Consider the following 13,362-nt stretch of genomic DNA (forward strand, 5'->3'; position numbering starts at 1 on the left):
AGGCTTGATATGTGGCACTGCCGGCGGTATGAGTTTCACGACCCCGAATGGGACCCCATTGCTCGGGCCGATGCCGATGGTCGGTACTGGCCAGCAGCAAGCCCCGAACGGTCTTGCCACCATCATTCCAGGCAAGTTTCCATGCTGCTTGTTACTCCTACCAAACAAAAATTAGTTGAGATCCCACAAGACCCCCACAAATAGTCCAGATTTTTTTTAAACCTAATTTCGTCTATCGATCCTGTTACAGGAGGAAAACCATCTGATAGTGGTCTAGTTATTGCAACATCATTGCCAACGACACTGCAGCAGCAACAACCGCAACAGCAGACGTCATTACATCTTGCGGCACACACGAATACGGTTCCATCCGGTTCAGTGGCAACATCATCTGGCAGCAGCGGAACACACCTGACCGGTCCATCGGAAGTATCACAGAGTACTGCCATCAGTGATCGACCGAAGGTAAAACCCGTCTCGAAGAAGGATGCCAAAAACAATCGCAAGTCGGCTGCCGCAGCAGCAGCAGCAGCTGTCGCAGCCCAGCAACATCAGGCAGCTGGCCAGCAGCAACCGGTATGGCCTAATACGCCGACCGCTCTACAGCAGAATCAAATGGTGTCAATTTATAACAACTTGGTAAGAAGTGGTTTAATATTATCTATTTTTTTCTAATATCAATCATCTGTTGCTTTATGCAGTCTGTGATTCCAAACGCCGAGCAGAATGTTCAGGTCCTACAGCAATCGCTTTCGAACCTTAGTCTTCAGTCGCCCGTGGGTTCAGTTGCTGGCAGTTCCGGTGCGCAAACCAAACAGCAGCAACAACAACAACAGTCAGCGATCGCAGGTAACCGTACCAGCTTTTCACAGACCAAGCCACCACCACCGACACTAGCAGCGATTCCTTCGAGCAACAACATGGTTCCTACGTCCAGTCTGTCAGTGATTACCAGTGCTGCAGCAGCCGCAGCCGGGACGATCACATCTGTGCCAGCGAATGTAATTCAAACTACGAATAATCTTATTAGTCAGCTCGATCAGCAGACACTAGAACTAACCAATTCTTCGTCGGTGGCTGGCGCCGCGAATGCCACAAGCACTACGACCAGTAGCGCTGCGAGCAGCCAGAGCGGTGGAAGTAGCTCCGCAGGTAGTAGCAGCAGCAGTGCTAGTGGAAGTAGCAGTAGCAGCAGCAGCTCCAGCTCAAGCGGTAGTAGTAGCACCACAACGACGACCAGTAGCAACAATAGTGGTGGAACGGTCAGTGGAATCGGCGTGGGAGGTGCATTGGGAGGAAGCAGCAGTGGTCACAGTTCTGAACACGAGAACCAACTGAATCAGCTTGCCCTCAACACGTTGTGCAATCAGAAAATGTTGCAAAAGATCGCTCAACGTTTCATGGTCGATCCACCGAAATCACCCCCAGATACGCCTCCACTAAGCTGCTCCAATCCGGATGGTCCCTCGTCACCACCGCCCAGTGGTAAAGGATTAGCCAACAGTAAGCTCCCTGTTCTAGCAGCTCCAATACATCACTGCAAATTCCACTTTTCAGATGCCGAGCTAGCCGATCTGTCCCGTATTTTCTGCGAAGTGATGCACGACTTCCGTTCCGATCTACTACCAACGCCGGAGTTTGTCCAGGTGCATCAACATGTTTCCAACATCATCCAGCACAAGGCTGGTAGTAATGTAAGTTTAAAAGTTGTTACGTCTTAAAACTTCCTTGTAACTAAATGATTCGTTTTTTGGCTAATCAGCAAATTAAGCTCAGTGAAGGTGACGGTCATCATCAGTACGTGGAGGACGGAGACGAACATCTGCAGATGTTCAACATCGACGACTCGGAGAACGAAACTATGTCCGAGTGTGTGGGAGGCATCTACCCGACGTTGGATGAGTCGCTTGAAACATTTAACCCGGAGGACGGTTCGGTAGTTGCCGCCGACGGCTCCCGGGAAACGATCTACAACTACGAATGGGTCGAGTGTATCGATGAAGTTATTCACGCTCTGAACGGGTGCACCGATATACCGGTGGCTTTGCAGGTAAGTGATCTCGATGGAACTAAAAAAACAGTTAATTGAATACTGGATTGTGTTCTTTCTCATCAGGAAATGGCTGCTAACCTTAGCTGTCAGGATATCGACGCGTACGCCAATTTGATCGGAATGAACTCATTCTGTAAGACGCGTTGGGCCGGTAATCAAAGCCAGCTCACCACCTCCGGTACGTCGTCGCCGATCGAGGAGGACGGCAGTAACATCAACCTGTCCGAGGCGGCCGTAGAGCAGTGCGGCTTTCGGCAGACCACTGCCGCTGGCCAGGCAGCCGCCGGTCAGCTGATGGCGTTCGATCCAAACCAGCAGATATCACTCGATCAGCTACAGTTGCTCAGTCAGTTACAGGTACGTTGGATTTTATTTTACTTTTGATGTGATTTTGTTTAAGGTGAGCAATTTTTATCACGATATCGTGAATCAACATGAGTAAGTAATCGAAGCGAAGAATAGAGCTACATTTGCAAAATTAACTTAGCCTAGTGAAATGAAGCAAACATAATTTAAAATTCAATTTAGATGCTTCAAATTTAATTGATCATTTGTGCCAAATAATATCCTCAAACTCCATCCCCTTACTTCTCACAGGCAACTACTACCGCCTCGGGAGCAACCGTTTTACACCATCCACCGGGTGGTGCGGCAGGAATGTCCGGAGCAACCACCGGCGATGGGCAGCAGCCCAAGTTCGTGTTTAACGTTGATGCGGATAAATCCTCGCAGGTTCATTTGCTGTTTCAGCTGCCCACAGCTCAGCAACAGCAGCAGCAGCAACAGCAACAACTGCAGCTTACCCAGGAACAGCTCGATCAGCATACAATCGGCGGTCAGTGTAATGTGACGCTCCAGCAGGCGGCCGCCCTCCAACAGGCACAACTACAACAGCAGGCAGCAGCCGCCGTTCAGCACCAACAACAACAGCAGCAGCAACAACAACAGCAACAGCAGTTCCAGTCACCAAATATCGTTCATCCCAGTTCTGTGATTCTGGCTCAACAGCAACAAGCCCAGTCGGCGCAGCAGCTGCAGCAATTGCATGCCCAGGCCCAGGCAGCACATTGCACCCAACATGCGCAGGTACAGGTTGCTACGCAAACCCAGCAACCGCAGACGGGTGGACTGTTGATACCACGTCAGCAGAGCCCACAGACTGTGGATACAGCAACATCAACCGGGGGCAAAGTTGGCGCTAAGAAAACCGACAAAACTCGCAAGGAAAAGAACAGACTAGCAGGAGTGCGACAAGCCCCAGCCGGTCAGCAGAGTACTGTCGCCGGAGGATACCAGTTCGAAGCTAGTCCAACACCGGCCCCGATCCAGTATCCGGCGGCCATTCCAACTAATGTCGTACAAGAGCGACAGATCGATGTGGACTCCGAAACCGATTCTAATCACGATACTGCCCTTACGCTAGCCTGTGCCGGTGGTCACGAAGAACTGGTCGAGTTACTCATCAGTCGCGGGGCCAACATCGAACACAAAGACAAGAAGGGTTTCACTCCGTTGATTTTGGCGGCAACGGCCGGTCACGAAAAGGTCGTCGAAACTCTGCTTCGACATGGTGCAGAAATGGAAGCCCAATCCGAGCGGACCAAAGACACACCACTATCGTTGGCCTGCTCCGGCGGTCGGTATGAAGTGGTAGAACTGCTTCTCAATATGAATGCCAACCGGGAACACCGGAACGTTTCTGATTACACCCCACTTAGCTTGGCGGCCAGCGGTGGCTATGTGAACATCATCAAACTACTGCTTAGCCACGGGGCAGAAATTAATTCGCGAACTGGTAGCAAGTTGGGAATCAGCCCTCTGATGTTGGCCGCAATGAATGGTCACACGGCAGCTGTAAAGTTGCTGTTGGATATGGGTTCCGACATCAATGCTCAAATCGAGACAAATCGGAATACGGCACTAACACTTGCTTGTTTCCAAGGTCGACACGAAGTGGTTAGTCTGCTGTTAGATCGCAAAGCGAACGTTGAACATCGAGCCAAGACTGGACTGACGCCACTGATGGAAGCTGCATCCGGTGGATACATTGAAGTCGGTCGCGTCCTGTTAGACAAAGGAGCAGATGTCAATGCAGCTCCAGTTCCTTCGTCTCGAGATACTGGTTTAACAATTGCCGCCGACAAGGGGCACATAAAATTTGTTGAGTTGTTACTTTCCCGCGGAGCAGCCGTCGAGGTGAAGAACAAGAAAGGTAACTCTCCACTCTGGCTGGCTGCCAATGGTGGTCATTTGGCCGTAGTTGAAGTGCTCTGCAATGCCGGAGCAGATATTGACTCGCAGGATAATCGAAAGGTGTCGTGTCTGATGGCTGCTTTCCGTAAAGGTCACACCAAGGTGGTCAAGTGGATGGTAAATCATGTAACGCAATTCCCCTCAGATCAGGAAATGACACGTTACATCAGTACCATCAGCGATAAGGATCTGCTGGAAAAGTGTCACGATTGTGTAAAGATTATTCGAGCTGCAAAGGATCAGCAAGCTACGAAAGCAAATATTAACGCTTCAATTCTGCTGAAAGAATTGGATCTAGAGCGAAGCAGGGAGGAAAGTCGTAAGGCCGCAGCTGCTAAACGGCGTGAGCGTAAAAAGCGTAGAAAGGCGGAAAAACGTGAACAACAGCGGAAGTTAGTGGAAGGCGATAGCAAGGCGGGTAACAGCGATGACGACGATGATGGGGACGATGATAAGGATGATGATAATGATAGTGATCATGATGACGAAGACATTGTCAGCATCCCAATGCTTAGCATTGTAGCAAATCGTTCCGTTGCTGCTGCAAGCAGCAGAATACAACCTCGCGATCATCACAGCTCCTCTATCGCTGTTGCCGCAAACAATGTTAATTCAACTGCACCAACCAACGACAAGGAGGAGGGAGACTCCGGCATCGATGCAAACAGTCAAGGGTCGTGCTCCAGTTCGGATGTAAAATCGTCCAGTTTGATTGAACAGCAGAGAAAGAACAACAAAAAACGCAAACAACAGCAACAGCAGCAACACCAACAATCTCGGGCAAGTTCTGCTATAACGACCAAAGTTGCTCATGCCAAACAACAGCAGCAGCAACAACAACAACAGCAACAGCAGCAGCAACAACAACAACATCAATCCCAGTATACAAATCAACAAATGCGACAGAGCAACAGTCCGGATAGTACGACAACGACGGCTAGCAACAGTTCTGTGGTTCAGGATAAACACCAACAGCAGCAGAAGGAGAAACCTGTTGCAGGCCAACAACGTCGTCAGCAGCTGAGCGACGCAAAACGTGACCATTACGAAAGCAAACAACGTGAAAAATTCATCGAAAAAGAGAATGTGGCTCCAAAGGAACCAGTAAAAGTTGATGGAAAACGAGACCACCATCAATTGTTGCAACAGCAGCATCATCAACAGCAGCAACCACCACAACAGTTGCAACAGCAACACCAACCGTCTCATCATGGAAACAGTCATCAGTTACAGCAACAACAACACCAACAGCAACAAGGTAATCGTAAATCTATCATCGTGTTTGGCTCCAATCGACACACGTTGGACAAAGATGATCACGATGGTAGTGAGTCGACTACCTTCTACAACAGCAGCAGCAGTGGCACTAGCAACCAACAGCAGCAGAAGAAAATGCATGCCAACAGCAAAACTACGTACTATCATAGCGAAGATCATCAGCAACAACAGCAGCAGCAGCAATCGCAGCAAAAATCGACAAGCCCAACCAAACAGACGAGCGGCGCACAACCGGGTAACAACAGCATGGTTAGTGCAGTGTTGCAAAACAGCAGCGTAGTTGCCGTCAAACGCGAGGAAGGCTGGAAAGAGGTCGTTCGTAAAAGTTCCGTTCAGCAGAGCCAGTCGGCCCCGATGGAGTGCAAGAAGGTTCAGGTCCCCGTGCATGCAATCTCTCGAGTTATCGGCCGAGCTGGAAGTAACATCAATGCAATCCGTGCGGCAACCGGTGCCCATATCGAGGTGGAAAAACAGGGCAAAGTTCAGGGTGATCGATCAATTACGATCAAGGGATCACTGGAGGCTACCAAGCAGGCTCACTCGCTGATCGCTACCCTGATCAAAGATCCGGACGTCGATATATTACAGATGCTTCCGAAGCATAACACTGCCAAAAGCAGCTCTTCCTCTGCCCCGCCTGCATCCGTACATTCTTCGATTCCGGCGGGAACGCTAGGAGGAAGTGCCCTTCAAACTGGACCGACAGCACCCACTCTTTCGGCAGTAGTTGCCTCCGGAAATGTTGCCTCGCTGATGGGGTCTTCTTCCGGAATGTCCAAGGGTAAGAATGTGTTTGTTGCATCGAATCCGAACAAACCGGTCACGGCTTCAGCAGTTCTCGCAGCTGCCACCGTGAAGAGCATGTCTGGAGGCATACTAAACCGTCCTCCGGCGGCAAAGAATCTTTTCTCCGGTTCCGGAGGTGGGGTTAACACTTCGCAATCATCACGTGTTATTTCCTCCAACGCTTCAGCATCAATGGTAGGATTGGGAAAAGACGGCAAGCGTTCCGTCACAGCCAACAATTCTTTATCTAAAAACGCCTACGCCAGCATGATGCAACAATTGAAGCACTCTATCAAAAATTCTGCCAATAACAATAACACCCTAGCGACCAGTGGTACCTTTGCCAAACTGGTTGCCGATAATGCCGGAGTTTCATCTGGTTCCTCTACTGTGAATCACAAAAAGCAAGCCAACAATAGCCAGGCAACTGGCTCGCTACCTACGAATGTACCACTTTCAAGTGCTACGAGCAGCATCAGTACGTCATCGTCCAACACAGCAAGTGCACCAGTCACAATTCGTCAACCGGTGCAAATTCTACAGTCCCCCGCCAAGGGATTACCCGCCCCATTCGGAAACTTGGCACAGTCTGCTAACACTAGCAGTAGCAGCAACAGTAATGTTATAAACAACAGCAACCTTGCCGTTAGCAATTCGATTTATACATCCACTTACCTTTCGTCGTCTGGTTCAACCACACTGGCCACTTCTTTGTCCAGTTCGATCGCAGCATCCACTCAGCAACAGTCCCATCTAGCTCCGATTCAGGCGCCAACCAAAATATCCACATTTATACCACCGGTCGCATCAAGCGGTCCCGGTACAACGATTGTCGATTCAGCAACACTTCCTACAATTAGCAGCGCCCCAATCGCTCCCGTAGGAACTGGTTCCGGCCGATCAATTACCCCTATCGGACAACCACCTGCGGCACGTGGAAATATTACCGCCTCACCACTGCTGCATACGGCATCTTCGGCATCGTCATCGTCCCACCTGGATTCGTCCTCAGTCGTCGTACCCGCCGCCATCGGTAGTGGTGTCCCAACGGCTGGCCCGATTGGAAGTGGCTTATCAACAATGGTATCTTCATCTACCAGCAACTCAGCAATCGCTCAGTTACAATCAAAAATTAACAATTTGCATGCCAATGCGCAGGCGCATGAGTATTCACTATTTAACGACTCCTATGGCAGCAGTCAGTGGGGATCGAATGGTGGGGCCGGAACAACCGGACCAGGAGCCAGTCATCTCCATCAACACCATCACCAGCAACCGCAGCACCTTCATCACAGCCACAGCAGCCATCACCACCACCCGCATGGTCATCACGCGGGAGTACTCAGCTCGGTAGGCCACAGCAGCGGTGGTCTGGACAGTGGCACCGCTGGGGCCAGTAAAACCATCTACAGCCATCCGCACGGTGTTGGTTCGTCCTTTATCGAGAATGAATCTCCGTTGCAGGTTAGTGTTGTAAAATCCCGCAAAATGTTGGTAAGCAATTTTTTAATATTTTTTTTTCTGTTTTTACTTAGGTCGATGCTTCGAAAGCTCCAGGTTATCGCGGAACTAACGTTTCCTCGCCAGTCAGTTCCAAAACATCGAGCAATTCGGGTACACCTCCATCGGGATCATCAAATTCTTCACTTTCTCAACAACAGCAGCAACATCAGCAATCACATCTGTTATCCACTGGCCCGCCAACTAGCAGCAGCGGTCCAGTAGGTTCTCTGCAGCAGCAACAACAACAGCAGCAGCAGCAGTCACACGGTGTGGTTCAACATCAGCAGCAATCTCAGTCGGTACAATTTCAGTCGTCAAACGAGCACAACATCATGAAGCCACCTCAGCAACAACAGGCTCCACCCAGTGGTCTCGCTGTTCAGCGTCCGCTCATGAACACATCCTCTCAAATACGCCCCATAGGACCGGTCACGTCGGACTACGGCGGATTAGTTAGCTCCCGAGATCATCCACCGCCTCTGGTAGGAAACTCTCGACCTCCATCCTCGATGTTTGAAGCTCTTCAATCACAGAACCAGCACGTGCTGAACTTTGGTCCAGACCCGTTGCAGTCATCCTATCAAAGCCACATGGGCCTTGGAGCCGGAGGTGGTGGCTTACCACCGATTTCTCGTTTGAATCCTAAAGCTTCTGCCTTCTCTGCGATCCCACCATCGCAAAATCACCAGCAAGCGGCTCCAGGAAGCAAACTGTCCTCCGCGAACCAGTACGGAAACATGTTTCACCCGAATCCCCCTCCTGGTCCGATAGGTAAATATCAGAACTTACCACCGAACGGAGGTCACCAAATGCCACCGTACGGTCAAAATCGTGGCAGCAGTCAACATGGACCCGCCCCTGTACCTCCTGGCAACCGAGGTGGCGGTGGTGGTGGTGGCGTAAGCGGAACCAATTGGTTTTCCGATCTCGCACATCTTCAGTCGCGCGACAGCCTCATGAACATCGAGAACGGAATCGCAATGGCCCTGGGAGGATCGCCAACAATTTCCCCCAATAATAATAACCAACCAACCGCGAATGGTAGCGGATTGGTAGTAGGTGGTCCCCCGGGAGGATGTCTACCACCACAGCAGGACGATGGTCGCAAAATGGCAAGGGCCATTGGTTCGGAACGTGCCAGCTGGAAGTTCAATTACGGGTCCAGCGGTGGGGGCATGGGTGGTGGTATGGACAATGATCCAAGTGCCCTGGCAGCGGCAGCAGCAGCCGCAGCTGGCACCGGCCATTGGATGGTAGACAAAAATCTGGCTGCCATGGGTGGTGGTGTTGGTGGTGGCGGTGGCGGTGCAGGTGGTGGAGGTCCACAACAATGGATGGGTCCGCCACCAAGGCACTTTATCGACGATCTGCACTTGCAGGATCATTTTCAGGTGGGTTTGGGGAGGATAAAGGATGTATTTGCTCGAATGGCGAAATTAATTTCTTGTTTTCGTTAAAGCCACTGCAGATGGAATACCACAACACACTGGGTGGTAGCGGCGGAGCAGGCGGAAGTGGTCCGAATCAGGCCAACATGAATTTTATGCAATCGCTCCAGTATCAGTTCATGCCGGGCGGACCGAACGACATGGGCGGCAATGATGGACCGTTGCAGCAGCCGTGGGAGCATGAGAAGCACGTAAGTATATTCGATCCGAGTATATTTGGGTGGTACGACAAGAAAAGGCGATGTCATTTTAGTGAATAATATGACACTGATGAACACCAGATTGTAAATGGGCTGGTTATGGACTGTGGTTTTTTGCCCCATAATTTCCAAATTAAATCAGACAGAGTTTCAGTTTCGAATTTGAAAGCGTCTTTCAATTATCTATTTTGATCGTTTTAATTCCTTTTAGGGCTGGCCTGCCAAGTGGAGCGGTCACTAGTAGTTCGGGAGCTACGGATCGATGGTCGTTTGTGAGCTGAAAGTGTTTTTTTCTATTTTGACGAAGGAATAGTAGTGCAACAATGGAGCGCCGCAGCACACCGCCCGCCCCAACAACACTGATCGTAGGTTCTTCTTTGTTTTTGATTATGCTTTTGCTTTAATACACATACAACAAGTTAGAGTTGAAAATAGATGAAAAAGCCAACTAATTAGAGGAAGTAAATGAACGAAAAATGCACAGGCAGGAAAACAACCAACAGCAGCTTCACTTTCGAAGAGGAGAAGCAGTAGATATTTTGCTTTATATACACACACGCTTTATGTAGAGATTAGAGATCTGGATAATAATACGAAAGAAGGATATGTATAGTTTGATTCTCACGCTTTATTATTCCTTTTTCTTTCACTTGGGTTTTGATTTGTCTAAAAAAACCTCAGAGCATATAGTGGGATGGATCGATGATGTGTATCAATGTTTTTATTTATCATTTGTTTACTCTCGTGGATACTCTTTTCTTTGATCATCTGCAAGGTTTTTTTTTTCATCCGAAGGATTGCATGTAAACTTTATCCAAAGATGGTCCACATATTTGCAAAAAGGGTATTTACTGCGGTATATTTTTTCTTATCCAAACTGAAAAGCAATAAATAATTTGAACATTGATATATCTTCAAATCTTGTGTTCTTTTTTGGTACTTCAATTATTCAGCCTACTTTCACCAACTACTTGAGCATCTGCGTCTCGAATAAAAAATGTAGAAACCTTATTGAATCATGGAGAAGTCATCTCCGACATTTGATGAAACATTGAGAAAAATATGCAACTCAGCACATAGAACATAACTAAAAAAAGCTAAACAAGATGTTTGAAACAAACAAAAAAGTACTATCTAATATTTACTTATGAAGGGAAAACCTACCCAGCAAAAATAAAACCCAATAGAAGGGACTTAACTCACCATGAAACTAGACTACTAACAGCCAACAACATTTAGGTATCAGCTAACGAAGAAACACTTTCGTTTTTTCCAACTTGATTTTGGGTTGCTTTTCGATATTTTTTTACCCGTTACGTTGCTTGGATAAGAACCCAGAGTGGATAAATTTTAATCGCGAAACTTAACAAACGGCGTTAAAATAGCAAAAATTCGGTAAACTACAAACCAACTATAACATTATGGATGAAACAACATGCAGAAACAGAAGGATAAATATCGCCTAATATCGATGTTTGTGTATTTTCTAGAGCTTCTCACATTCTCCCTATGAAACAAATATAACAAGATGACAGTGCTGTTTGCAAAAAAAAAACAATACTTACCAAACGGTAGAGCAATTGGCTACAAATTGGTTACTGATAACGAAAGAAAGAAAAAAAAACAGCAACTGAGTGACTGTGTAAAAGATCAACATAACAGAAAACAATGAAAAAAACTATTATTACTCATACTACTATAAAACTTAATTGCGAAAATGGTAAAAATAATAGTAATTACAAATAGCTGAATCGCGCTGGCATGTTGGTAGAGGACTACATAAAATGGCTTAGAGAAAAAAAACATAACCTACAACATACCTACCACGCAAACCGGTGGCGGCAGCAGAGCGGGGGGGACACATTCGATGCCGATAATGTTGAAATACCGAGCAAAAACTAGATTTTATCGTTATGATTTTTTGTTTACTTTTCGTGCGTACATATTTACTCTACTACATTTATATATATAGAGAGAGACAGGGAGAGAGCGGGGGGTCAAATGTGGAAAGCCGACGAAGGATCGATTGCTTTATTTTGTCCGTTTTGACTTTTTTTTGTTTGTTCTGGACACGGTGAAGATGGTGATGATGATGATGATGATTATGCTAATTATGAGGAAAAAACGCATGAGCCGCATTGTTTCAACTGACCAAGTGCACGTGTTTCCATGTTCCAACCAACCAGTCGGCAGTAGTACCAAAGGAAAAAAAAACCGGGAGGCATTCAATTGGGCCTGAATCCTTCTTGTGCTTCAATAGGTAGCGCTGTTTTGTTTTGGTTGGTTGGTTGAAGGGAAAACAAACTGCACATCGGTTGCTGATGTTGAGCAAGGAGTAGCAACCGCCGAGTAAATAACATTCGATTTGGTGTCTCTGCGAGTTATTGGGTTGGATTTTGATTAAATAAACGTTATCGAGAAGATGGTAGGCAAGCGAAACACAATATATATGCTATCTACAATTCACACAGCAAAACACTGATGACGATTGAGGAAATGAAATAAAAAAAAACAAGTAAAACCTTTATAGTTACAATAAAAAAACAAGTAATGGAAGTATGATAACAATTGCATTAGCGTATGATAAAAATATATATGAAAAAATAAAGAACATGATGATGGTAATTGAAAAACACATTAAAAATGATGCAAAAAAGAACACATTTACTGATTAATGATTACTGATGAATTATTGATTAACTAATAATAATTATTATATATTATTATTATTCTATAAATTATATATTATATTTGGAAAATAACCATATAAAATGAAAGGACATATAAGTAATGAAAAGGAAAAAATCCCGACGAAACAAATATTTTTTAATTTGCTATCCGAAAGTTCCATGAAAAGCAAGTAATACTTGAGGACATATCTGATCTCAGTATTTCCAATAAAGGTGAATTTTCACCGTTTCTTCATTCTCACCGTTCCGGTCATTCTTTCTTTGTCTGTTTTCCAGTGGACGTCAACATGCCCCTCCATAGCTCTTTCACTGCCATATATCTGGCGGCGACTGAGTTGGGAAAGGGGGCAAACAGTGATAATAAATATCTTAAGCCTTTTGCGCAGTCCACCGGACCTAAAAATAGATAACGAGAGAGATTTGGCCCGATCGATGCGAGGGAGAGGTGACGATCTGCTTATAGGAGACATTGGGGGTCAATTAGGAGGTATTGGAGGCTGCGGCAGTGATCACGAAACTGTTGGGAACATGTGATGGCATCATCACAGTTCCTCGATGGCGGAGAGGTTAATGCACCAAACTAGAGACTATCGGCCTTATTCTGCGCGGCGTGTGACGTGAGGTGACTAAACTCACCTCACTTTACGTGACTTTTTTCGTCCGATTCTGAGAGTCGACTCGAGTGAGGTGAGATTCTCCATTGCGGTTAAATGGGCGTCTCACGTCACCCGAAGTGACTCTTCAGAATTGGGTGAGAAAAGTCACTTAGAGTGAGGTGAGATTAGTCGTCTCACGTCACACGCCGCGCAGAATAGGGCCGTGTCTGTTTTCCAGTGGACACGTTCATAAAAATCCTTAAGATATATATATATATATATATATATATATATATATATATATATATATATATATATATATATATATATATTATATATATATATATATATATATATATATATATATATATATATATATATATATATATATATATATAATATATATATATATATATATATATATATATATATATATATATATATATATATATATATATATATATATATATATATATATATATATATATATATATATATATATATATATATATATATATATATATATATATATATATATATATATATATATATATA

The 13,362-nt window shown here is 46.0% G+C and overlaps 1 protein-coding gene across 5 annotated transcripts in view; it reads left to right on the plus strand.

Moving 5' to 3' along the window:
- The window catches only part of LOC131676984 (ankyrin repeat and KH domain-containing protein mask), a 115,138-nt gene extending 104,999 nt beyond the window's left edge, over positions 1-10,139 (plus strand). For 3 of the 5 annotated variants that reach the window (XM_058956448.1, XM_058956450.1, XM_058956453.1), the window contains exons 10-19: positions 3-131; positions 251-639; positions 702-1,503; positions 1,558-1,694; positions 1,763-2,050; positions 2,117-2,410; positions 2,651-7,834; positions 7,906-9,264; positions 9,333-9,512; positions 9,733-10,139. In XM_058956448.1, coding sequence (XP_058812431.1) covers positions 3-131; positions 251-639; positions 702-1,503; positions 1,558-1,694; positions 1,763-2,050; positions 2,117-2,410; positions 2,651-7,834; positions 7,906-9,264; positions 9,333-9,512; positions 9,733-9,762 — 8,792 coding nt within the window. In that variant the 3' untranslated portion in view covers positions 9,763-10,139. The remainder of the gene's footprint in view (positions 1-2; positions 132-250; positions 640-701; positions 1,504-1,557; positions 1,695-1,762; positions 2,051-2,116; positions 2,411-2,650; positions 7,835-7,905; positions 9,265-9,332; positions 9,513-9,732) is intronic. The other 2 variants (XM_058956449.1, XM_058956451.1) reach the window with 2 other exon arrangements.
- The last annotated feature ends 3,223 nt before the right edge of the window (positions 10,140-13,362 follow it).

This window comes from Topomyia yanbarensis, chromosome 1 (genome assembly GCF_030247195.1).
Source record: "Topomyia yanbarensis strain Yona2022 chromosome 1, ASM3024719v1, whole genome shotgun sequence".
Taxonomy (NCBI): domain Eukaryota; kingdom Metazoa; phylum Arthropoda; class Insecta; order Diptera; family Culicidae; genus Topomyia; species Topomyia yanbarensis.